The following is a 27,456-nucleotide window of genomic DNA, read 5'->3' as shown; positions in this document are numbered from 1 at the left end:
AAAGAGACAAGAATTCGACGTCTCACTCTTGATTATCCACGTGTGACCTATCTGTAATCTTCTTAACTTGAACAAATATTCATTTCTAAAGTGATACCTGCGGCTACTGCACTGTATTCGAAAACTATATATATATATATATATATATATATATATGGTATAGATTTCCCAGAACCCGAAAAAAAAAAAAACAGAGCCAAAATATGATGGAAGCAGTGCAAGAAGACATCGTGATTGTGGGAGGTGGAATTGCTGGCCTTACAACATCCTTAGGACTTCATAGGTACCCTTTCTCAGTTTCTCTCTTTGTTTTCATGCGTATGTATTACATGTCTATATATGAAGGTTTACAATTACTATTTAAGATTGTAAAGAACGCAAATAACGCATATATATATATATATATATATATACGTGTGTGTGTGTGTTGTAGGCTGGGCATTCGAAGCTTAATATTGGAATCCTCGGATGGTTTGAGGATCACAGGATTTGCCTTAGGGACATGGACAAATGCTTGGAAGGCCTTAGATGCTCTTGGCCTTGGTGACTCCCTCCGAGCAAATCATCAACGGATTTCTGGGTTAGTAGGACCCATCCTCTCTTCATTATTACGCATATCTTTTATATAGAACATGGTGTTTGCTGGCTTGACTCCACCATCAGGATCTCTCTCCCAAGCGTAACCGGATCCTCTCAATTTCAAATATCTGTTTGGATTTAAAGTTGGTAAATGTACATCATTTACATTTTTTTTTTTTTAAAAAAATGTATTAATATTAAGTTATGCTCAAATTTTAAATCTGAGCATGAAATGGAGACTATCCGTTTCATTTGAAATGCACGACTTGAAAAATATAGATACTTGACATATATATGCTTGGTTTTAGATGCTTCCAATGATTTATTGCTGAAACTATCAAACAGTATCAATCATTCTTCATGTTAAAGCATGAGACTATCAAGTTTGAAAAGAAGGTGTTTGACAGAATGTGAAGCTCGTGCATTTGGCTGGAATAAAATACTCGCTCAAAATTGATCTTGAGTCCAACTCCATCTTGATATTATCTGTTGGTTGAGAGTTTATCTTGGTCGTTTGCTGTTTGTTCTCTGTACGAATTTTGGTCATTATCATCTTATTCTGATCCAATAGAAACTGACCTCCCAGCACAAGTACATAATTAGAACAAGCACACCATGTAACTAACCGCAGAAATTTATGTGCAGGAGTGTGGCTAACTCTACAACAATTTCATTTCAAGCCAAAGGTAAACAGTGAGTTACAGCACTACCAATGGTGCCTCTATAGATTTTGAACTGTCAATTTCTTGGTTACATACTAGGGCCATTGTTTACTGCAGTGGTAAAGATTTTGATCTGTCAAGCACAAGAGAGGTCACTTCGTGCAAAACACGGAATAGGACCTTATCCCAGTCATCCCTCTCAAAACCCCATTTAAGTGAAGCAACATTCCATTCAAGTCCCCCTTCCCTGGTTCCTTTATTTGAATAAATTTTTTTTAAAAAAATTCCATTATACTCTTTTCCTGACCCTTTCTTAGGATTATTGTCATGATGAAATTGTTTTTCTGCTAAAGAAGTCATCATATTGGTATGCTTTTTTCCTGTATCAATCCAAAGTTTGATCATTGCAAGACTCAGAAGTTGCTGACTGCTAAAAAATGTATTGCTTAGCTTTGTGTTTCTTCGGAATCATTTGTTTTGGGTATAAATATGCAGCTATTGTAAGCTTATATAGGTGACCAAAGTTTACATAGATGATGACAATTTTGTGTTGATGTTATAATCATAATTGAGATGTTCAAGATAGTCAGGATAATTGCTGTCTGCAGGCCACGAATTTCGTTCTCTTCAAAGGAAGCTGTTGTTGGAAGCCCTTTCAAACGAACTCCCAAGTGGCACCATTAGGTTCTCTTCCAAGGTGGTTTCTATAGAGGAATCAGGCTTCTATAAACTTGTGCATCTTGCAGATGGAACCATTCTCAAAACCAAGGTAAATTCACCCTGCGTTTTATTGTCGGTTATTTTGTTTTTTTCTTACTAAGGCTGCTGTACAAAGGTAAAGTCTCGGAATGACAAAGATGAAATGTTACGTACGTGAATAATTTCTTAAACACGTAAATGAGATAGATTTTTAGCTTCTGAGGGAACCTAAACCTTTAAATTCGTAGACGGAACTTAAATCTTTTGACAAAAACAAGGTTTGAGGATAATTTTCTGCATACTTTTCACTATTCAATCACACTTAAATAGAGATTAAAATTGGTGGAGATGAACTCATTATTGAGACGGAGTTCTACTGCAATAGAGACCTACTACTACATCACTGAATAGTAGTGTTACGTATTAACTAAGAGACTCACACTCTAACTTAGACTATGACTCTGACTTCTACTTTCGTAACACTAACGCAAGTTCAAATTTTGAGAGCAACTACTTCACACAAAAAAATATTGATAGATAAGATGTTGGGTAATGACCCTTATTTCAACTTTTATTTTATAAGTAGATGCCAAAAAAAAAAAAAAAAAATTGGTTTTCTATGTTCATATTGGATAAGGACTCCTATTTTTTTTTTTAATAAGAGAATTTTATTAAAAAGTGTAAGGCGCCCCTAAGTACACATGTACCTGGTATTTGGGTGTCCCCAGTTTTTACTTTGTATGTCTTGGAGGGAACAGCAGTCGTCTTGGGTCTTCGAGGCGGGTGAATCTTCGAAGGTGGTCCGGAGGAAGGGGTTGTTGTTTACCCCAGGGCTGTGGAAGTTGCTAAATCATGTTTTTTGTTTTTCTTTTGTTTTGATGTTCTTCTTGTATATTCTTTGTATGCTCAGGGGTGCCTTTACGCTTTTTTAATTCTATTTCGTTTCAGGAACAATCCAGCTAGCCTACAAAAAGAACCCAAGAAAACCCACAAAGACCCACAACACTCAAAGCCTACATTGCACCCCAAATACAGTAGAAGCCCCCATCAAACAACCCAAACTAGCATTGAAACTATTCCAACACAACAAACCCCCCAACCCACTAGAAATCCCGAACGACCCTCCCAAAAAACAACAACCAAACCCAAAACCCAAGCTGACGGAAGCCGGAAAACACAAAAATTTGGTTAGCTTAAGAGAGGGGATTGCGGATTCCATTTATCGTGGGCAGATGGGTTTTGCATTCTAGACTGTCTGGAGTAGGTAGGTTCTGTGGACCACTTTTTTAAATGTACTATCTAAATTTTTATGTTATTCGAACGGCCTAATAAGTGGAGATCCTTCTTTTGTATTTATATTATTAGACCCTACTTTTGGAGTAGGTAGGTCCTGTGGGCCGCTCTTTTAAACTCACTGTCAAAATTTTTATGTTATTCAAACGGCCTAATAAGTGGAGATCCTTCTTTTGTATTTATATTATTAGGTATATAGAAAGCAAAAGTGTGGTGTCTAAACCACTCATTCCAAGACCCTACTTGAACAGGAATGTGATACTGGCCCTTATTCTATTTATATTGTGTAAAAAAAAGCTGAAAGGGTGTTTGGCTTCTTTTCCCTTTATAGCTGCTCTACCTTGTTGGATGTATAACCAATCCAATTACGTAGACCCAGAAGAAGGGGATGGGGATCAGATGCAACAGGCCATTGCGTGTGCAAGGAACCATGACTATGAAATCCCAAATAGATTTGGGGACAATTGCTGAGTGGAACATTATTTGTCTGTTGGTTGGGTATATTAAAGAAAGCATATATTTATTATAAGTTTTACTATAATTTCTTTACAAATTGACTAAATTTTACATACAAAATTGCGTGATAATTCATAATTGGCGAAATGATTAAGAGTGTATGATTTATAAGTCAACTACTACCAATTTAAATTGAAAAGTCAGATGGTCGTATTTTCATTATATAATTATTAAGAATGGTCTAAATAAGATAGTTAAAACCATCAATATGTTTTGAGTATAGTATCCACTTTGTGAATGGAAGGTGTTGATCGGGTGTGATGGAGTGAACTCGGTGGTGGCAAAGTGGCTGGGCTTCAAGAATCCGGCCTTCACAGGGAGATGTGCCATCAGGGCCTGTGTAGATTTCAAGTGCAGTCATGGGATTGGGACCAAGTTCAAGCAGTTTTTTGGGAGAGGTTGTCGATCTGGTTTTGTTCCTCTTGATGATACCACCGTCTATTGGTTTTTCACGTGGACTCCGTCTTCCTCTAGCCAAGGTGAGCCATTATTCCCAACTCAGCGCTTGTTTTGATTCTTTGTGTTGAAGAACTGTTTTCGGAGTCACAAAGTAGAAAAAAGACGGCATTTGGAGCATGTCTTTTGGGAACTGTTTTGTAATAAATATGCAAACTGCAGCCAATGTTTGTTTTCTGTCTAGTACCTTAAGCTTTTGTGCGTGGAGCTATGCATGCCTAGTGTAGGATCCATTTCAAGATGATTGGTTACCATTTCCCATATAATAATTTGTCCGGTACAATTGTAATGCATATTGTTTACGTCTAGCATTTATGTGTGGCATTGTCGCAATTGTTATTCATCTTTGTATATTGCAGAAAAAGAGATAGAAGACAACCCGGCTGAAATGAAGCGACTTGTGTTAAGCAAGCTAGAAAACGTGCCTGATGAAATAAGGGGTATTATTGAAAACACTAATCTGGATGGAATTATATCATCCCCATTAAGGTACAGACATCCATGGGAGCTTCTTTGGGGAAATATCAGCAAAGACAATGTCTGTGTGGCCGGTGATGCACTCCATCCCATGACCCCAGAAATCGGCCAAGGTGGTTGTGCTGCCTTGGAAGATGGTGTTGTCTTGGCAAGGTGTCTTGCTGAGGCGTTATTGAAAGAACCAAGTGGGGAGAAAGGTGATAGAGAGGAATGTAAAAGGATTGAAATGGGGTTGAACAAGTATGCCAAGGAGAGGAGGTGGAGAAGCATTGCGCTCATTAGTATAGCTTATATGGTTGGCTTCATCGAGCTGGGTGATGGAAAAATGATGTACTTCTTAAGGGATAAAGTTTCTGCGTACATACCTGGGTTGAAGTTGAAGATGGCTGAGTTTGATTGCGGGAAGCTTAGCATTTCATAAATGCAGCCATATGCGTATCTATGTACCAAAGGTAAAGTAATTTTTGTTTATAATAATGGGTGTGATGGGTTGTTACCCATATGTTTTAAAGCAATGTAATTGAAGTGTAGAAGAATCTCTCTCTCTCTCTCTCTCTCTCTCTCTCTCTCTCTCTCTCTTCATGATATTATGAATTACATGTCTATATATGAAGCTTTGAAATTACCATTAATTAAGACTAACTAGTAACGAGAATACACACACGTGTATATATATAATAATAATAATAATAATATTAAATGCGGAATTTAAAAAAGACCAATATTTTGTTGACGAAGTGGAAACTTAATTAAGAGAAAAATTACTCCTGGGCAGTCAAACCTAGAATATCCACTATTTAAAAAACAAAGCTTATCAAAGCAGTAACACTCACATACCCCTAATGCAGCGTTCGTACTTTGCACTCTGATAAGTCTTGAATTATTCAATTCAAGACCCCTTAATTTGCATTTATTAGACCTAGTTCGTATTGTATATATAACGTTTTGTTATGTTTTAGTGTTTTCTCTTATTTTCAGGTCTTAGTTGAAATCTAATTCAAAATACTTGAATTAGACCTGAAAATACATCAAGGGTATTTTGGTCATTTCCAGAGCTCGAAACTGATCCTGAGAAAATGGAAAATTGTCCAAGGCATTTCGATCGATCGATTATTTATACAGCAATAATTCGATCGATCGACTTAATTTCGATCGATCGAAATCGTGTCTTCCAGAAAGTTCAGATATTCTCAGATAGCCAACTCGACTACGTGGATTTTAAATTTATAAGTTTACCACTCGCAATAGTACGTATCGGTTGTACTATAGTAAGGGTGATCGAACCACAGAGAAATATTGATTGTTTTGCGTAATAGGATATGAGAAGAGCGTATCTAACTTAATTTATTAACAAAAGTAAAAACAAAAGTTGTAGAATTGAAGCTACAACGATAAGGTGAACGAAATGGAAACTGAAATGAAATTAACTTAAAAGAAATCTTAGGGTGTTGATCCTATCCAATCCTCAACCTATGCAATGCTTAAAGTCTATATGGATCTTCCTAACATGCTTGATATGAGCGCGTAATGGGCGTCAACCACTACGACGACCTCGACATGAAAATACTTTCGTTAAGACGTAATCATAAAGCACCTAGATTTACATTAATCAACTCCACATAAAGATTAAACTATAATTGAAAACATTTTACTCTACCAAAGGTGTGGAGTGATTAAGGTGCCCTAGCTTACTACTCTATAACACATCCTAATAAGTATACACAATACATGAACAACCCTATTTAGGCCACAATGATAAGATATCTAGTTTCACACCCAATCATTCCACATAAAGTTAAACTACAATTGAAAGACAATTAGACTACCAAAGGGGTGAAATGATTGGTGTTCCCTAGCATACCCTATAAGGTAACTCTAATGAGAAATCATACATCATGTCAAATAGCACCATTGAAAAAGACATCGTTCTTGTTTCCAAGAACGTTGGTTTTACTCAAGACTTCAAGAAAAACTCATAGACAAGTTAAACTCTTTTTCATGAATAAATTTGATTGGAATCTTGATACCACAACCTTTTAGCATGGGTTTTGATATCCTCTAGCCCTCAACAATCATCAAACATCTAAAGAAAATCCTAAGAACATCAAGAACACTACATGGTCTTTGGATTGGATTTTGAATCAAACCCTAAGGACTAAATTAGCTAGACATGAATTGAATCTAAGTTAAGCATAAATTTAAAGGAAAGCAGTAAAGAAACAAGAAAGAAATGAATTAAAAACAACTAGATTAAACTTAAATAAATTCGGATTACAAGAAAGGAAGAAAATGAAGAACAAGCTAAGCTAGAACTTGAAATTAAAGAAAGGAGACAAGCTCTCTGGAACTAAGCCCAGAAAACGTGCACTAAAGGAAACTAAAAACGTAAGGAATTGAAGTGATACATCTGAGCAAATCCGAAATCTCAAAAGATGCATGATCTAACCTATAACCCTAATCTCATATATATAGAGAATTGGATTTACAAAAGATCATAGAGAGTGAATCCTAGCCGCACAAACAGAGCTGGTCGACGTTCATTTCTGTCCACAAAATCCAACTTTAAATTTGGATCGCACAAACAATACAAAGATCTGAGAATATCTGAACTTTCTGGAAGACACGATTTCGATCGATCGAAATTAAGTCGATCGATCGAGAAGTCGATCGATCGAATTATTGCTGTATAAATAATCGATCGATCGAAATGCCTTGGACAATTTTCCATTTTCTCAGGATCAGTTTCGAGCTCTGGAAATGACCAAAATACCCTTGATGTATTTTCAGGTCTAATTCAAGTATTTTGAATTAGATTTCAACTAAGACCTGAAAATAAGAGAAAACACTAAAACATAACAAAACGTTATATATACAATACGAACTAGGTCTAATAAATGCAAATTTTTGGCGCCGTTGCCGGGGAATTAACGGTTGTTTATGGGATATTTAGGATTGTATTTAGTTTGATTTAGTACATATTGTAAATTTTGTCCATAAGCTGTTTTTGGTTCTGTATAAAACTGTTTTTAGTGTTTTTGGTGTTTTAATTCGGTTCTGTCTGTTTTCTGCAGAATTCTGTTTCTGCATTAAAATCGCTCGATCGACTTTCTGGACCTGTAATTTCGATCGATCGACTTTTCGATCGATCGACATATAATTGGATCGATCGACTTCTGTTTTGAGCAGCACTGCTTTTCTGCTGTCTCTGGACCGAACCTTCAATTAATTTCTTATTGTTCTGTGCATATTTAGACTTTAATTTTGTTTTATATTTTATTTTCTGTATTTTTCTTATATTTTTCTTTCCTGCAGAGAATCGATCGATCGACATAAAAAGTGATCGATCGAAATCTCGATCGATCGACCAAATATTCGATCGATCGACATTTTCTGGCAGTAGCACTTCAGCTGCCACTGCACTGCGGAATCGGTTAGTTTTTCTTCCTTTTTCTTTTTTATTTCTTTTCTGTACATTGTATATATAAATTATATTACATTGGTGTATGTTTGGTCGTCGTTCATTGTCATTGCCTATTTTTCCATGCGACCCAAACTTAGAGCGGATTTCTAGACGAAGTAGATCCAAACGGAACTCACGTCTAAGAGCCCATTCTAACTCACCAATGGCTGAACAACCAAGGCCTGTGTTGTTAAGGGACCACTATGTTCCCTCAACATACACATTTACTTCAAGCCTTCAGTTGCCGGACATTACGGCAGCTCATTTTGAAATTAAGTCCGGATTTATTCAAATGCTCCCTTTATTTTACGGACTTAGTACTGAGGATCCTTATAAGCATTTAGATGAATTCATAGAAATCTGCTCCACCATAAAGTTGCAGAATTTTACAGAGGATGCTTTAAGGATGCGTTTATTTCCGTTCTCCTTAAAAGAAAAAGCTAAGTATTGGTTGACTTCCTTAGAGACTAATTCCATTACTTCTTGGGCTCAGATGCAACACGAGTTCCTTAAGAAGTACTTTACCATAGGAAAGACCAACCAAATACGAAAGGCCATCATTGGTTTTTCGCAAATAGAGGGAGAACCTTTTCATGAAACTTGGGAGAGGATGAAGGACCTTTTACGAAAGTGTCCACATCATGCTGTTCCCAAGTGGCAGTTAGTACAATGCTTCTATGATGGTTTGACGGAGCCACATAGACAGATGGTAGATGCCTCATGTGGGGGTACGTTTATGTTAAAGAGTGAGGATGCTGCATGGACACTTTTTGAAAACTTGTCTGAAAATTCTTTACACCATTCATCATCCGGTCGTAGGACAAACACTAAGAGCCAAACTCTTTATGAGGTTTCCCAACCTTTGGACTTGAATACCAAAGTGGATGCCTTATCTAGAAAGTTAGATCAATTACTTGCATCTGGTTTTGTTCCTGCGACTGCATCTCATATACACACACCACATGATGCATGTTCATTTTGTTCCGATCCATCACACACTATTTAGAAAACAAAGCTTGTCACAAAGCAGTAACACTCACATACTCCTGATGCAGCGATCGTACCTTGCATTAGAACACGTAACCCAACGTGAACGCTTCCCAACCAGGTCTTCTATCTGAAGGGTTCTTCAATGGAATCATTTAGCTTAGGGCTCCTTTCTAAGCTAAACTTCATACAATCAAATCACAACGGACAACTCTTAGAGAGCTAGTAGATCTTCACAGTTTCTACCTAAACAGTCTCTCTAAGCTTAAAGGAATTCCATACCGAATTACACGTAACCCAACGTGAACGCTTCCCAACCAGGTCTCCTATCTGAAGGGGTCTTCAATGGAATCCTTTAGCTTAGGGCTCCTCTCTAAGCTAAACTTCATACAATCAAATCATAACGGACACCTCTTAGAGAGCTAGTAGATCTTCACAGTTTCTACCTAAACAGTCTCTCTAAGCTTAAAGGAATTCAACATCGAATTCTATAAATAATACAAGTCTAGAGCTCTCTATTTATAGGCTTTTGAAAACCTAATTCAACACTGATTCGGATTTCCCTAGGCCGCGTCCGGACGTAGTCAAAGGGCGTCCGGACAGAAAGTTGGAACCGACTTCCATAACGCGCTTCACGCGTTTCCTTATTAAAGCTGCATCCGGACGATGTTGCCCTAGCATCTGGACGGTTGTTAGCTGTTTTCTCAATCTGTGTCTGCAAAGGATTCAGGATTCTTCTCGAACATTGAATAGTGTATGGAAGATATTGCCCTGCCGTCCGGACGGATACATGCTGAAATGTTGAGCTGTTTAGAATCTTCTCAAACACAAATGGGCGTCCGAACGTGTCTCTGGTCCGTCCGGACGGAAACAAGGGATCCGACTTTTGCTGAGTTATAAACTGCGCAGAATCTTCCTGGAACTCTAAAATTGCCTTCTTAATACTTGTGATACTGAAACTTGTCCCCTTTCCATATTAAAGAAATAAACTCTGAATATTCGAAGACTCTGAAATAATACGGCATCCTTGTTAAAGCAACAACCTACAATATAGTGTTTTTGTCAACAGAATGTAGCCAATAAACTAACAAACTCCCTATTTGGCCATTCTAGGACAAAAAACACTTGACCGGTTTAAAAATACAATCTCGGTCCAAAAAATAAACATACTCCACCTTTTTATCTCAAAATAACAAAGGGTAAACAGAGTATTGAAAAATCACAGTTATACAGGCCCAAAGTCCAAACACAGGAAAATAGAAAACTGTAAAAAGCCCAAAAGAACAACTTGCTGAAAAGACAGAAAGAAAACAATGTTAGAATTTCATAAGTAAAGCAGCACACGCATGTATCTAAAACTGAAACATTAGTCAAATAACAAATCAAGAATATGCAAACATATAAATGAGAGTCAAGTTTTTAAAGAGCATAAATTTCTCTGCAGGTAGAAACTTTAAACAGTGTACTCAACTCATGTTATACATGTGTGTGTAAAAGCTTTCTCAGTAAGGTAAGATGTTCACTGATAAGGTTTAAAAACAACTGAATTTTCTTAGGGAGAGAAAAAATTCATGGTAGATTAGTCAAAAGTCAAACCTTATCTTACTAGCGTCTAACCACCCTCATCTGATACACTCATAATAAGATGCAACACTTTTCTTTAACACAAAGGCATAAAGTAAAAAAATGACAATGGGTATGGCCTTTGGAGCATGTCTTTTGGGAACTGTTTACTAAAATTTAATTTGTCCATACCCTCTGTAGGATCCATTTCAAGAAGATAATTGGTTACAATCTCCCATATAATAATTTGTCCAATGCAATTAATTGTAGCTAGTGCATAATATATGCGTGTGTGTGTGGCATTTGTCGTTGTAATTGCATGTTATTCATCTCGATCTATATCTTGCAGAGAAAGAGATAGAAGATAATCCAGCTGAAATGAAGCGACTTGTGCTAAGCAAGCTAGGAAAAATTCCTGATGAAGTAAGGGCTATTATTGAAAACACTGATCTGGATGGAATTACATCTTCCCCATTAAGGTACAGGCATCCATGGGAGCTTCTTTGGGGAAATATCAGCAAAGGCAATATCTGTGTGGCCAGTGATGCACTCCCCCCCATGACCCCGGACATCGGCCAAGGTGGTTGCGCTGCCTTGGAAGACGGTGTTGTCTTGGCCAGGTGTCTTGCTGAGGCATTGTTGAAACAACCAAGTGGCCGGGAGAAAGCTGAAAAGGAGGAATATAAGAGGATTGAACAAGTATGCCAAAGAGAGGAGATGGAGAAGCGTTGAGCTCATAACTACAGCTTATATGGTTGGTTTCTTTCAGCAGGTTGATGGGAAAGTGATGTACTTGTTAAGGGATAAATTATTTGCTGCATACCTGGCTGGGGTGCTAGCTCTTGAGGAGGGCTGATTTTGATTGCTGGAAGCTTAATAATTAGCATTAATTAATTTCCTAACAATAAAATAATTTGTGTTTACAATAATGGGTGTGAATAATGAGTGTTGAAGCAATTTGTTGCCCATATGTTTTAAAGCAATGTAATTATTCAATAGTTGAAGACATTCGCATGCTAGAGATCGATTTTAATTGGAGATTTCTTTTTGATCCGTGAGAATGCGTTAATTAACTCAAAAGATATAAATGATCGATCATCATCATCATCACGTCATTTAAATTTTAACTCATATAAATTCTAAATAATAAATAATATACAATGAAAATATATATACCATTAAATTTCTAAGATCTATCCCTGCAAAATACCCGTTACTTACACGATTTGTATTAAAAGTTATGGACCTTCTTTGTTCTTCGTGTGACCAATGTAAATAAAGACAGGAATATTTGAGTTTTGAAAAATAATTTTTTGCACAACCCAAATGTATAATTCTTACACAACTTAAAACACATTAGTAAAATCTATGCATAGTGGGACTCAATATACATAAGTCCCATGCACTAATATATCTTAAATTGTGTAAAAATTATACATTTAAATTGTTCAACAAATATATCCCCGTGGGTTTTAGCATATGCAAGTAAAGGCGACAAATAGTTTGTGATGCGTAAAAGTCACGTCGTTGAAAGAATTTTGGCAGCCAAACGAGACCTCTATTGTGGACTTTTGGCAGCCAAAGTAGACGAGTAATGCTACATATCATCTCTTTATCCTCATTTTGTCCTCCTAAAATTGATGTGGCTCTTAAAGAATTTATGATAAATCATTATTTTATTTTGATCAAATAGTAATTTTAAGAGCCACATCAATTTTGGGAGGACAAAAGGATGATATGTAACATTACTCAAAGTAGACCTCTATTGTAGAGCTTACTTGTCATGTTAATCTTAGGAGATATATATGAGATGTGAAGGAGGTTTGGTATGTACGTATAACGTTACTTTCTATATATATATAGACTAATGTTAGAAATTATGTCTTTATTTTTTTTTTTTTGTATTTTCAAATATGTTGGAAATTACCATTTTATCCTATAATCTCAATGGCGGAGATAGGCAGGAGCGGGCAGCCCCAACAAAATGTTTTTTTAAAAGAAAAAAAAAATTGAAGAGAAAAATATAAATACTCGTCAAACTACCACTCAATTGTCAATGTGCCACCAAACTATCAATTGTGTCAATGTCCACCCTAAACTATCAAAAAATGTCAATTAAATGTTCCCCTAAAGCTAACAGAAAGACAAAAATAACTCTAAAAAAGTTTCAATAATACAAATATATCCTTATAAATTAAAAAAAAAATATGAAAACAAAACGAAAACCATTTTGAAAGATTGAAAAAAAAAAAAAACAATTTTAAAAAATGAAAAAAAAAAAAAAAGAAAAAAAAAAGAGAGGAAAATAAAAATCCAAGGGTGTAGGCCATGTAGCCCAAACTGAAAATTATATAAAAAATAAAAAAAATAAAATTGAAAAACTTTGTATTTTTTTTTTTAAATAATAATAATTTTTTGTTTTTTTATAAAATTTTAAGATTTTTATAACTTTATGAAAAGTATTTTTATCATTGGGGGACATTGACATCATGATTTGAAAGTTTAAGAAAACATTAACACAATTAATAATTTAGAGAGCATATTTACAATTAGTTACTAATTTAAGGAGTATGTATATATAAATATTTTTTTTAATTACCGACCACCGTGACAAGCAAACCGAGGAAAAAGGAAATCTCATGCACTTTAAAACTATAGTCTAACACACACACATCAACGTAACGCATGGGCTGCCGTCATCAAGATTTAAAACTATAGTCTAACACACACACGTCAAAGTTACGCATGGGCTGCCGTCATCCAGATGTGATTGTTGTCACTTGAATTCCTCCCATTTTTTGATAGACATGCATGTTTTTCTTTGTTTTTACTTTTTAAAATTATTGGTAAAGCTCGTGTGAATTCTGCACGTAAACCATACCGATTCGATAGTAATTTTAAAAAATTAGATGAAAGAAGCATTGGAAAAATAAATAAATAAATAAATTATTGGAAAAACTTCAATTTATCCTCATGAAGTTGTCATCGATTTGCAATTCTAACACCAATGTTTCAATTTTCTTAATTGCGCACCCTATTAAGTTTCAAAAAATTTCAATTTAGGGAATCCGTCAATTTTTGCCGTCTGAAGTGACAGAATGGAGACCACGTGCACGGCACATGATTTTTTTGGTTCAAAACTTACAAAAAAATGCCCTCATTTAAAACGGCATCGTTTCTTTAAAAAAAAAAAAAAAAAAAAAAAAAAAAAAAAAAAAAAAAAAAAAAAAGTCTTCGTCTTCTTCGTGGAAGATAAATAACTAAAAAACATAAGCAAAAACTGTGTGGCTGGCGGTGCAACATCATTTCTTCAGCAAAAATATATATAGGGCGTTTTGTGACTTCTTGAATTCCTCTAGGATATATTGTATATATACAGTACATGTAAAAAGCATGTCCCCGCCTACTTCCTCAACGAGCTCAGCTCGGCTTACGACAACATTGACCAGAAGCTCACCGCCTACTTCCTTCGGGCCTTGTTCAGCTGCATGACAGACTCTAAAACCTGCTCCTTCAAATCAACAAGAAAAACGATGTTGAAGTTCCAAGAGGTCAGCCCATGGACTACGTTTGGACACGTAGCTTGTAATGTTGCAATCATGGAAGCATTTGAAGGCGAGCCGAAACTACATATAGTTGATTTCAGCAACACGTATTGTACACGTACAATGGCCGACTTTGCTGGAAGCCCTATCCACTCGCACTGACGAAACCCCGCACCTCCAACTGACGACGGTGATGGCCGGCAAATCTGGCGGCAACAAAGGCGTGGCAGTGGTCCAACATCAAAGCCTGGTACACGTCTACCCTTACAACCCTCAGTTCTACAAACATTGCCAAACACAAGACAACCATCATGATCACCGGCTGCTCCACGTGTACAACACTGTCTTTCACGGCTTCTCAGCAAGACTCTCCCCTCAGCAAGCTTCAGTTCGCAGCTTTCAAGCTCTTAAACCGTATCTCCAACTGGTTCTCCTCCTACTGCTACTTCGACATCACCGAGATCGACGGTGTCAACACCAACAAGCTCTACAACGCTGTCCAGATTTATCTCAGCTCCTCCGTCTCCATCACTGGCAGCTGCCTCAGCCTCAGCCTCACCCACACGCTCAACTCCAGCGCCATCACCTTCGGCCTCTCCAACAATGACTGGATCGTCGACACCTACAACAACGTTATTGTCATCTAGGAACCTTCGAGTGTCCGGAAATGCCCTCATGTCACCGAGGTTGGTGCAGAAGGCAGCCTCGAACGCCGGCCTGGCTATTGATGCCCAGTTGATCGAAAAAAAAGTTGGCAAAGACGGAGAGCGAAATGAAGCAAGATCAAGGTGGTGTGGTTCATCATGGCTAGGAGACGGGATTCTAGGAATACGCTCAGCGTGAAGAAAGGTAGAAGACGAGGGCATTTGCGTCTTTTTTATGGTTGATGGTTGGTGTTTCAATGTAGACGAGGGCATTTACGTCTTTTTTGGGACAAAAAACGCATCTGCACAACACGTGAGGAGAATTTCGTTAAGTTAGACGGTTGATTTGGACGGATTCCCTAAATTGAAAATTTCTGAAAACTTAATGGGGTGCAATTAACAAAATTGAAACATTGGTGTTAGAATTACAAATCGGTGACAACTTCGTAGGGGTAACTTGAAGTTTTCCCTAAATTATTTCTCATTTTTTTAAAGGTCATCATACTCTTATTGAAAAATGCTACTTTGAAAGAAGAAAAAAAAACAGAGCAAAAATATGATGGAAGCAGTGCATGAAGACATCGTGATTGTGGGAGCTGGAATTGCTGGCCTTACAACATCCTTGGGACTTCACAGGTACCCTTCCTCTCTCGATCTGCTGTCATGCGTATGTATTAATTATATGTCTATATATGAAGGTTTAGAATTACTATTTAAGATTGTAAAGAACACAAATATATATATGTTGTAGGCTGGGCATTCGAAGCTTAGTACTGGAATCCTCGGATAGTTTGAGGATCACAGGATTTGCCTTCACGACATGGACAAATGCTTGGAAGGCCTTGGATGCTGTTGGACTTGGCGACTCCCTCCGAGCAAATCATCAACGGCTTTATGGGTAACTAGGACCCATCCTCTCTTCATTATTAAGCATATCTAGCTTTTATATAGAACATGGTGTTTGCTGGCTTGACTCCACCATCAGGATGTGAAGCTGATGTATTTGGCTAGAATAAAATACTCACTCACAATTTAATCTTGAGTCCAACTCCATCTTGATATTATCTGTTGGTCGTTTGCTGTTTGTTCACTGTATGAATTTTGGTCATTATCATCTGATTCTGATCCAATAGAAACTGACCTTCCAGCACAAGTACATAATTAGAACAAGCACACCAAGCAACTAACAGCAGAAATTTATGTGCAGTAGTGCGGCTACCTCTACAATTTCATCTGGAGCCAAAGGTAAACAGCGAGTTACGGCACTACCAATAGTGCCTCTAAAGATTTTGAACTGTCAATTTCTTGGATACATAGTAAGGCCATTGTTTACTGCAGTACTGGTAAAGATTTTGAAATGTCAAGCACAAGAGATGTGACTTCGTGCAAAACACAGAATAGGACCTTATCCCAGTCATCCCTCTCAACCTTTATTTGAATAACAAAAATTAAAAAAACAAAAATTCCATTGTACTCTTTTCCTGACCCTTTCTTAGGATTATTGTCATAATGAAACTGTTTTCTGCTAAAGAAGTCGTCATATAAGTATGCTTTTTTCCTGTATCGATCCAAAGTTTGATCATTGCAAGACTCAGAAGTTGCTGACTGCTAATAAAAGTATTGCTTAGCTTTGTGTTTCCTCATAATCATTTGTTTTGGGTATGAATATGCAGCTATTGTAAGCTTATATAGGTGTCCAAAGCTTACATAGATGATGACACTTTTGTGTTGATGTTATAATCATAATTGAGATGTTCAAGATAGTCCGGATAATTGCTGTCTGCAGGCCACGAAGTTCGTTGTCTTCAAAGGAAGTTGTTGTTGGAAGCCCTTTCAAACGAACTCCCAAGTGGCACCATTAGGTTCTCTTCCAAGGTGGTTTCTGTAGAGGAATCAGGCTTCTATAAGCTTGTGCATCTTGCAGATGGAACCATTCTCAAAACCAAGGTAAAATCACCCTGCGGTTTATTGTCAGTTATTTTGTTTTTATCTTACTGAGGCTACTGCATGTACAAAGGTAATGTCTCGGAAAAACGTACATGACGTAATGGGATAGATTGTTAGGTTCTGATGGAACTTAGACGTTTAAGTTTGTAGAAGGAGCCTAAATCTTTTGACAAAAACAAGGTTTAATTTTCTACATAATTTTCATTATTCAATCACACTTAAATAGAGATTAAAATTGGTGGAGATATACTCCTTATTGAGATGGAGTTCTGCTGCAATAGAGACCTACTACTACATTACTACATGGTAGTGCTACGTATTAACTAAAAGACGCACTAACTTGGACTATATATGATTCTGACTTCTACTTTCGTAACACTAGCGCAAGTTCAAATTTTGAGAGCAACTATTTCACACAAACAAAATATCGATAGATAAGATGTTGGGCAATGACCATTATTTCAACTTTCATTTTATAAGTAGACGCCAAAAAAAAATTGGTTTGCTATGTCCATATTGGATTAGGACTCCTATATTGATAGGCTATCAAAGTAACATACAAATTTGGGAAGCTTAAGAGAGGGTAATGCGGAGTCCATTGATCACTGGCAAATAGGTTCTATGGGCGGCTCTTTTAAACTGTCCAAATTTTTATGTTATTCGAATGGCCTAATAAGTGGAGATCCTTTCTTTTGTATTTATATTATTAGGTATATAGAAAGCAAAAGTGTGGTATCTAAACCACTCATTCCAAGACCCTACTTGAATAGGAATGTGATAATGACCCTATTCTATTTATATTGTGTAAATAGAAGCTGAAAGGGTGGTTGGCTTCGTTTCACTTTATAGCCGCTCTGCCTTGTTGGATGTATAACCAATCCAATTACGTAGACCCAGAAAAAGGGAATGGGGATGATCAGATGCAACAGGCCATTGCGTACGTGTGGAAGGAACTATGACTATGAAATCCCAAATAGATTTGGGGACAATTGCTTAGTGGAACATTATTTGTCTGTTGGTTGGGTGTATTAAAGAAAGCATATATTTATTTTGGAGAAAAATGTTTAGGTGTTATAGGTTTTACTATAATTTTTTTATAAATTGACTAATTTTTTCATACAAAATTGAGTAATAATTAATAGTGTATGATTTTAAGTCAACTACTACCAAATTAAATTGACAAGTCAAATGGTCGTATTTTAATTATATAATTGTTTGGAATGGTCTAAATAAGATAGTTAAAACCTTCAATATGTTTTGAGTATATATAGTATCCGCTTTGTGAATGGAAGGTGTTGATTGGGTGTGATGGAGTGAACTCAGTGGTGGCAAAGTGGCTGGGCTTCAAGAATCCGACTTTTACAGGGAGATGTGCCATCAGGGGCTGTGTGGATTTCAAGCGAAGTCACGGGTTTGCTCCGAAGTTCAGGATGTTTGTTGGGAAAGGTTTTCAATCTGGTTTTATTCCTTGCAATGATCAAACCGTCTTTTGGTTTTTCACTTGGACTCCCTCAGGCCAAGGTCAGCTTAATTGCTTAATAATTAATAATAATGCATTTGGAGCATGTAATTTGTTACAATAATTTCAATGATTAGCTATGATTTAGTTTCTTTTTTTTTTTCTTTTTTTTATTTAAGGCCTATCATCAATTTCCTACCTTATTTGATCTACCTTTCGTTGTTTAACATAAATAAATTCCTCTATAAATACCACACATTGTATTACAATTCTACACAGTTCAATATAATAAAGATGTACCCCTAATTCTTGTGTTCTCTATTTCTCTCTCCGCTTCCACTCTCTCTCTTTTACATTATATATATATATATATATATGTATTTTTTATTATATATTTCTGTATAAATGAGAAATATAATGCCAAAAGTCAGAGTTCAAATTTATAATATTTATGCGGTAAAATGTTAAATAATCACTTGTTTCAAAGACTTAGGTTTATAATAATGAGTAAATTTATTAATTTAATTAATATTTCAACACACGGTTTTGTTCAAATTCTTCCTCACCAAGTAAAAGTAAAACCTATTATGTAGAATATTTAAAATCCAAGTACATTCCCTCCTTTCATATCAATTTAAATTTTTAGGATAGCTGGTGATTTAATACAAGTTTTTTTGAACTGTTTTATAATAATTATGCAAACAAACGGTGTATGTACCATAAGGTTTTTTGGAGCTATGCATGGTTAGTGTAGGATCCATTTCAAAGAGACTGGTTCATCATTGAATACAATTTCCAATATATAAAATAATTTGTCTAGTACAATTGTAATACATATTGTTAACTTCTAGCATTTATGTGTGGCATTGTCACTATTGTTGTTCATAAAATTTACATCTTGCAGAGAAAGAGATAGAAGATAATCCAACTGAAATGAAGCGACTTGTGTTAAGCAAGCTAGAAAACGCACCTGATGAAATAAGGGGTATTATTGAAAACACTGATCTGGATGGAATTATGTTATCCCCATTAAGGTACAGACATCCATGGGAGCTTCTTTGGGGAAATATAAGCAAAAACAATGTTTGTGTGGCCGGTGATGCACTCCATCCCATGACCCCAGACATCGCCCAAGGTGGTTGTGCTGCCCTGGAAGACGGTGTTGTCTTGGCAAGGTGTCTTGCTGAGGCGTTATTGAAAGAACCAGGTGGGGAGAAAGGTGAAAGAGAGGAATGTAAGTGGATTGAAATGGGGTTGAACAAGTATGCCAAGGAGAGGAGGTGGAGAAGCATTGCGCTCATTAGTATAGCTTATATGGTTGGCTTCATCCAGCAGGGTGATGGAAAAGTGATGCACTTCTTAAGGGATAAAGTTTCTGCATACTTACCTGGGTTGCGGTTCAAGATGGCTGATTTTGATTGCGGGAAGCTTAGCATTTCGTAGAGATAAAAGCAATTTTTGTTTATAATAATGGGTGTGATGGATTGTTGCCCATATGTTTTAAAGCAATGTAATTGAAGTGTAGAAGACATGCATGCATTCACCTGGTAAAGATTTTAATTGGAGATTTCTTTTTGATATGTGAGAATGTTAAGTCAACAGATCGAAATGATCGATTTGAATCACCAATTAAAATATGAGGTTTTCGTTTGTTAATAATTTTCAAAGTATAAACTAGTTCCAACATTTTCTTGAATCCCATAATATATTACATAGAATTTTATGTCAGAAAACTGATTTATCTCATTCTAATTTGTATAGGTAGCAATTCGTATTTGCGTGTTGGGTTCGAGTTTTGTCGAGACATGAGTATAATTTTATAAGACTATATAAGTCAATCCAAACCCGACCAATTTAATTAAACATGTCAAACCCCTCAATCTTAAGCTTCTAATTTTTATTGTGTTCGTGTCAGGTTTGTGGGTCATGTCAAAATCTGCCTGTCATGATGTCGCATGTCGGTCGGGTTCGGGTCGTATCGAAGCATGAGTATAAAACTATATAGGTCTACTTTAACCCGACCTATCTAATTAAACAGGTTAGACGCTTCAACTCAAATCTTTTAATTTTGTGTTGAATTTATATCGAGTTTTTAGGTCGTGTCAAAAATTGCCAACCCTATTAATTTGAACGGCATTTAAAAATTCATACTCCATTTTAGTTATTCCATTTGCATTGAAAGTTGTTGGGCTGATGTAAATTAAGACAAGAAGATTTGGGTTTTAGAAAATGCAATGCATGTGGCAATTAGCAGACCGCGATGTAACTTGTACCTAGGACTGTGTAGATCGGCCGCCTGCCGCCCACCGGCCGCCTATTGGCCGTCACCACGCCGACGCCGAACCGCCACCGACTTCCAGCGGCCGGTAGGCGGTACAGAATCTGCCTACCGATGTCGGTTCGGTCGGTAGGCGAAACGATTTCCCTGAAATCGGTTTTCGCACCGACCCGAACCGACTGGTATTTTTTTTTTTAAAAAAAAAAAATATGAATCAAAAAACCACACCGTTTTGTCCATCCTATATATTCATAATTCCTGAAAGAAGTCAAGAACCTAACCTAACCTAACCTGAAAGGCTGAAACATCGTTAACCCTTCAGCAAATAAAAAGCTCAAATCGATCTTTGCCGTTGCCGTTCTAAGAATAGAAGAAGTCTATATTCTCTCTGACCCTCTTGATGTTGCCAACACCGTCAAACTCTAGGACTGAAACACATTCTCTCTCGGTCGCTCTTGCCGAGCAGTGACTTATTTTTAAGGGTAAACAACTTCTTTTTTTAAGCCTTATTTATTATGTACGTATTTTTTCTATTCAAATATATTTGTTTATTTAAGTTTATTAATTATGCACACTTTCTGAGACATTGGTTTGGGTGAATGGTTAATCTGCTACTTTCTCCAACACATGTATAATGGCAAGTGACAGCACAAGACATGATAACCATCTGCTACTTTCTCCAACACATGTATAATGGCAAGTGACAGCACAAGACATGATCGTGCGTTGCCAGTCTCGAGCCATGCGCCACGTCGTATCACCTCTACAATGCAACGTTCACTTGTTTGAAAAACTACTCTCATCTTTCATAGACTATTGATCCAAGTTTTGAAGAAAGTATTAGCTTGCATAGATTATTGACTATTTGCTGTCAATGCTTAAGTTAAAAATCGATACGTGTGCAATTCCCAAGGGAACTCATCCTTGCCTCTTTGTAGTGACAAACAGTGGATTCTTACTATTGGTCAAGATATTTTGCAAAAAAGATACTTGTTTTTACGTTTTTTATTGAAAGGAAAAAACCTAGAATGACATGCAAGTGTTTCTAGAAGCTCCAAAGAGAGATAGTTTAAACTCAAACAAATCCGTTCGGTGTGAAATTCTCTTCAAGTCCCCTTGTATTGCAGGAGAAAAAGCTCTCTTAAGCTCATCTGTAATGAGTGTCTCTCTCTACAAAATAAAGCCCTCTCCCTCATTTGCATCTCTCTCATTTGCTCTTTCCAAGCAAGAACCTGTCATCTTGAGTTTATGGTTTGATGGTTTTTGTCTTTCTGGTTCTTTTCTAGTTCTGCGATCTACCAGCCAACCGTCGCCACCGCCGTCGCCGTCACCACCACCATAACCATAACCTTGCGTCCCTGCTGCCTCATGAACCAGCGAAGTCGAAGCCTATTTTCCATCGGTCTGATCAAAACAAACTAACTGTAAAGCCTCACTCTCTAATCGATTACCGACCGTTACCGTCACCGATTAACCGGTGACGGTAACGGTCGAAATAGACCAAGTCGGAAAAAAGTCGGTGAAATTACCGACTTCACCGACAAAGTCGGGACGGTAGGCGGAAAACCCCCTACCGTCCCCGATTCCCCCGATGCCCACCCCTACTTGTACCATATGTTACGTCGGTCCAGCCAACTTTCAAAGACTAGCGGACTCTAAATTTTTTTCTATTGGCAGCGGTTTGTGGGTTTTAATTTGGACATTCATTTAAATAATGAAATTTATATATTTTTTTATTAATCTAAGTTTTTAAAATTATGCTGATTTAATGTAGTAGTGAAGTTCATCACTAATATTTAACATATTAAATTTTACTTGTTGAGAGAGAATTTAAGCTCACACATGAGTGAGAGTGTTAAAGTTCTCTCATTTTAATCAATCAATTTTTTATTAACTTAAACTTTTAAAATAAGAGATAATTTAACAAAGAAAAACACTTTATATTAATACAAGCTTTTAAAATAAGTAATAATATAACAAAAAAATAATTATCATCATAACGGAGATGGGCGCGTTTGAGGTACGGAGACGACTCATCATGACCTACGGCTGAACCACCAGATAACGAATGCATGTCCCTGGTGACGTTATGGACATGAAACCTTGAGGGTTGCAGCTGGCGAGAATTCAAAGCCTTTACACATGGGCACCATGATGGTACATTGTACGAGGAAACGATACACTATTCGAAGCCTCGAGAGAAACCGAGGCCCGGTCTATGATATGAAATAATTCCCATTATTCGAACTCTAAGCTTGGACAAGGGAATTGGGGGGTAACTATTGGGAATAATTCCGCTCGGCCTCAGCCCACTTCGAGAATTACGAGCCTCTGAGCCCACATTGGCTCACTTGTGAATATGGGCCCGTGACCCATCAAATATTAACCCACAAGAGCGAATATCCAAGAGTCTTGGGAAGATATTGTCCCGAGACCAGCGCAACAGACTAGGGATCCGTTATATGCGATCTTGGATATTTCAGAATCATGCACTGTCCCTAAAAATTCAAGATTAGTGTTAATCCTGGATTTCTTGCCGTGAATCTTGCTTTGAGATTGTTAAGGAAAGAACCTTGGTTTGGAAGGAAGAGAATTTTGGGTCAAGATCCGATTTTGATAGCGCTTTTAGGTCAAGGGAGAGAAAGGAGACGAAACCCTAAGGCAGTGAAGGTACTTATCATTCAGCCTATAAATAGGCTGAGACCTCAGGTATGAAAAAGAGGCTGAGATTATTATATTTGCGCATACTTTACACAGAAATACTGATTTAGGCATCGAAGGGAGGAATGCCGGTCAACCCCCGGCGTGTTCTTTTGGCGTTGTCTGTTTTGCAGCGAACGTGGGATGTGAAAGAGCAAGCTGTCACACCATACCCGCCTCTGCAAGTCCCTTCCCCAAGCGACATAGAACAGAACAAGATTGCGGCGTTGGAAGCTCAAATAACTTTCTTGACACGATAAAAGGCGGAGCTACTACTCAGAATCCCTGAACAATCTCACTCTGAGATTAACCGAGAAGGGCAGGGGGAGGAAGAGCATAACAGCCGGGCAAACAGTTGCATCCATCACATGGATAGTTTCTAAGAAGAGGACCGCCGAGAAAACAAGCCCCCGGTGGTGCATCAAAACGGGATGAATCTCAAAAGGGATCAAGGAGGAGATCCTAGGTACTTGGACAAAAAGGTTGTTGATTTAGAGAGGAAGTACGCCAGCATGGCTCAGGAGATGGAGAGAAAAGACAAGGGCAAAGAAGCTGTGGTGGACAAACTCTTGATGGGTACCAGTACTCTATTCACCCAACGGGTGGCTGAATACCACTTGCCTGAGAAGTTCAAAGTCCCTTAAATCCAAAGCTATGTCGGGACCGGGGATCCTGTTGAGCATTTGGAGAATTTCAGGGTCCATGTTAACCTTCCTGGAACCCTAGATAAAGTTGCTTGTCGGGCCTTCCCATTGACTCTGTCAAGGAATGCCCGAGATTGGTTCAAAAGGCTACCCCCATGATCTATCGACAAATTCGAAGGGCTGAGTAGAGAATCCCTAGGGCAGTTCATGGCTTCACGAATGCGTAAGAAACCTTCCGGATACTTGCTAACTCTGCAACAGGGAAGCAGCGAAACTCTAAAGACTTCGTGGTTTGCTTCAACTTTGAGAAGATGACTGTGGAAGATTCAACCAACGACATGATTTTCGCCGCCCTCTATCATATCACCAGAGAGACCATTAATGAAGAAGTTGACCTGAAAGCAACCGAGCACTTTGTAGGGGCTAATGGATGAGGTGGATGAGTCCATCAACCACGGAGAAACTCTCAAGGCCATGGTTAGTTCAAGAAGGCCTCAAGAGGTAGCCTTTGAAAAGAAGAAGGAGCTCAAGAAAGCAAGCAAGTAGGAGTAAAAGCTAGTTAAGAAATTCTCAAACTATAATTTTACACCTCTCAAACACAAGAGCAGCAAAAGTCCTCATGGTGATAAAGAAGGATCCGAATTTCCGTCAGCCCCCGAAGATATTGAGGAATCACCCTCCACACAACAAGGACAAGTACTGTGACTTCCACGAAGTAGCAGGCCACCATGCCGAGGAGTGCATAGCTTTGAGGTTGCTTATAGAAAATTCATTAAAGACGGGAAGCTAATCCGATTCATAGGAGAGTAGAGAGATCAATAAGGGAATGACCAGCCACAAGACCAACCTCGAGACCACCATCCTCAAAACTACGAAGCCTGAGAGCCTTCGCCTAGGACAGACAGCCCTGAGATTACCACCCGCGAGAGCCTCCTCGGCACCACAATAGGGGACAAGAAGATGCCTTCCTCGACAATAAAGAAAGAAGAGACGACCGCTAGCGGGAAAGTAGTACGAGTCAACGCCGCAAAGAGCCGGACAACCAAGAAGTTATAGTGGAGATCCAGACTATATCAGGAAGATTTGCAGGAGGAGGCGAATCCAATTTGGCTAGAAAGACCTAAGCTCAGCAGGTGAAAAATCAGGAAGTGTATGCAAGTAAACGCCAATAATTCTTTCTACAATTCAAATTAATTTCTTACTATTTTTATCTTAAAAGTTTTAAGTTTACGTAATTAAATTTTTATATTTAAATTGTTCTTTTAAATATATATTTGAGCCATGCACCCTTCACCGAAACCAATTGGTCCAATTCAATAAAAGTCCAAAACACCTTTCCATTTATGGTACAGACAAAAAAGTCTCATGTGTCCAGAAAGTTGTTAGAGTTGTACAAAAGTTGTACAACAATTATTATTTTTTTACTTCAAATGATTATTGCACAACTTTCCATTTCCCCCGCACATGCTCCCAACACGCAACTAAGCCTTTTTGCAACGACACGTAAATCTGATACGAACATGACACAATGTAACCAGTGTTGTGGCAAATTAAAGCATAGGTTCTCCTTCTCTAAGCCGTTCTCTACATTGTGTGAAATGGTTGGTGTGCATGTTGGAGATAAGTATGCAACTCCAACACACGCTGGGTTATTTTTTGATAATCATAAACTGTGTTTCTTTTTCTCCTTGTCAAAATGTATGTGACCCACTTGTTTTCACTTCATTAGTGCATCGTCGTCAAACCAACATATTTCCCAGCCTATTTCAGATCTTAGGCCTACGTCTTTTCTATACTTGACCCTTTGACCCACACACCAGCCATGTTTTCAGGTTCATATCAGCCTACTTAATACCATTTCAAGTAAAAAAAAAATGATTATTGTATAACTTTCGTACAACTCTAACAATTTCTTCTTCTTCTTCTTCTTTTATTTATTATTATTTTTTTTATAATCAACTATTGAATTTGTTTTCCTACATGTGCAGGGGAAATGGAAAGTTGTACAACAATCATTTCAAGTAAAAAAAATAAAATGATTGTTGTACAACTTTACTTGAAATGAATATGTTTTACTTGAAATGATTGTTGTATAACTTTTGTACAATTCTAACAACTTTCTAGACACATAAGGCTTTTTTGTCTGTACTATAAATGGGAAGGTGTTTTGAACTTTTATTGAATTGGACCAATTAGTTTCGGTGAAGCGTGCATAGCTCAGATATATATTTAAAAGAACAATTTAAATATAAAAGTTTAATTACGTAAACTTAAACCTTTTTAAGATAAAAATAAGAAGAAATTGATTTGAATTGTAGAAAGAATTGTTGGCGTTTACTTATTAAAAAAAATTGTTGGCATAGATTCTAATTTTTTGGGGTAATTACGTTTTTCACTCATGAACTACCACCCTTTTTCCAACATGCCCTCATAAACTGAAAACGAAGATGAGGGTAAAAGAGAAAGAAAAACTTGTAAAACGGCATGTGACAGTCACGTGAGGCGTTGACCGTCAGATTTAACCGCTCTGACTGACGGAAGGGAAGAAAACCTGTAACGTTGGTAGTTGAGTGCTCTATTTTGATCGAGTTGGTAATTTATAAGGGATTTTGACAAAAGTTGGTAGTTCATTGGAGAAAATGTAATTACCCCAAAATGTTTCAATAAGACACATATATCCTTATAAATTTGACAAAAAAAATAAAAAACAATTTTTTTTTTTTAAAAAAAAAACGATGTTTTTTTGATAAATTGAAAAAAGAGAAAAATGAAAATCTAAGGAGGTGACCCAAACTGAAAATTATATATAAAAAAAATCTTTAAAAAAAATCCAAAAACATGAAAAACCCTTGGTTTTTATTTTTTAATATTTAATTTTTAAAAAATAATTTGTTTTTTGTGGTTTTTGTTTTGTTTTGATATAATTTTAAGAATTTTTATAATTTTATGAAGGACATTTTTGTTGTTGGGAGGACATTAACATTATTAGTAATTTTGGGGGACATTGTCACATTGACACAATTGGTAGTTTGTGAGCACATTGACAATTTGGTAGTAATTTAAGGAGGGTACGTGTACTTTTTTCAAAATTGAAATAATTTTTAAGCCTAAACCCTCTTTTATTAAGACTCTTGCCCCTACAAACTTAGGTTAAACTTTAAAAGTGAAAAAAAGTCATTTTGAATGTATAATGTGCTATCTCTTTAATATGCAATATTTTTCAAACCATTTGATACAAGAAATAACATAAATTCACATAATTTTAAAATTTATATTTTCAACTTGACGACCCAATATTACAAATTTGTTAACTTTAAAAATATAATTTTAATATCGGCATAGTGAGCAAGTAAAGTTTTTCATTAAATTATTTAGGGAAAAGTACACATACTTTCTCTCAAATTACCACTCCGTTGTCAATGTGCCCCCTAAACTACTAATCGTGTCAATGTCCTCTCCTAAACTATCAAAAAATGTTAATATTCCCCTAAAACCAACAAAAATAACCCTAAAATAGTTTTAATAAGACAAATATATCATTATAAAT

The 27,456-nt window shown here is 36.9% G+C and overlaps 3 protein-coding genes and 1 non-coding gene across 8 annotated transcripts; 3 read left to right on the top strand and 1 right to left on the bottom strand.

Annotated features, from left to right (window-relative positions):
- Positions 1–141: 141 nt before the first annotated feature.
- Positions 142–5,226, top strand: LOC133882603 (monooxygenase 2-like). Of its 3 annotated transcripts, none has more exons than XM_062321806.1 (6): positions 142–283; positions 434–580; positions 1,225–1,265; positions 1,850–2,010; positions 3,994–4,228; positions 4,565–5,226. In XM_062321806.1, exons 1-6 carry the CDS (start codon positions 204–206, stop codon positions 5,101–5,103), a joined length of 1,203 nt encoding a protein of 400 aa, XP_062177790.1. In that variant the 5' UTR covers positions 142–203; the 3' UTR covers positions 5,104–5,226. The 3 variants fall into 3 exon arrangements, with proteins under 3 accessions (XP_062177790.1, XP_062177792.1, XP_062177793.1); XM_062321808.1 differs by having other exon boundaries at positions 150–283; positions 1,225–1,272; XM_062321809.1 differs by lacking the exon at positions 1,225–1,265 and having other exon boundaries at positions 150–283.
- A 3,458-nt stretch (positions 5,227–8,684) lies between these two features.
- Positions 8,685–8,790, bottom strand: LOC133882982 (small nucleolar RNA R71). The gene has a single exon (XR_009902795.1). It is a non-coding gene; the product is annotated as a small nucleolar RNA R71 (small nucleolar RNA).
- A 2,031-nt stretch (positions 8,791–10,821) lies between these two features.
- Positions 10,822–11,548, top strand: LOC133881022 (monooxygenase 3-like). Its single transcript, XM_062319988.1, has 3 exons — positions 10,822–10,825; positions 11,042–11,391; positions 11,465–11,548. The coding sequence occupies exons 1-3, from the start codon at positions 10,822–10,824 to the stop codon at positions 11,546–11,548; spliced, it is 438 nt and encodes a 145-aa protein (XP_062175972.1).
- A 3,832-nt stretch (positions 11,549–15,380) lies between these two features.
- On the top strand, positions 15,381–19,854 carry LOC133881661 (monooxygenase 2-like). 3 transcript variants are annotated; one of them, XM_062320645.1, is made up of 6 exons: positions 15,381–15,517; positions 15,633–15,779; positions 16,089–16,126; positions 16,668–16,828; positions 18,121–18,349; positions 19,192–19,854. In XM_062320645.1, exons 1-6 carry the CDS (start codon positions 15,438–15,440, stop codon positions 19,728–19,730), a joined length of 1,194 nt encoding a protein of 397 aa, XP_062176629.1. In that variant the 5' UTR covers positions 15,381–15,437; the 3' UTR covers positions 19,731–19,854. The 3 variants fall into 3 exon arrangements, with proteins under 3 accessions (XP_062176629.1, XP_062176630.1, XP_062176631.1); XM_062320646.1 differs by lacking the exon at positions 16,089–16,126; XM_062320647.1 differs by lacking the exon at positions 15,381–15,517 and having other exon boundaries at positions 15,639–15,779; positions 16,030–16,126.
- The last annotated feature ends 7,602 nt before the right edge of the window (positions 19,855–27,456 follow it).

Source organism: Alnus glutinosa, chromosome 11, assembly GCF_958979055.1.
Source record: "Alnus glutinosa chromosome 11, dhAlnGlut1.1, whole genome shotgun sequence".
NCBI lineage: Eukaryota > Viridiplantae > Streptophyta > Magnoliopsida > Fagales > Betulaceae > Alnus > Alnus glutinosa.
Note: the sequence above shows the minus strand (reverse complement) of the source record. Positions and strands in the feature narration are given on the sequence as shown.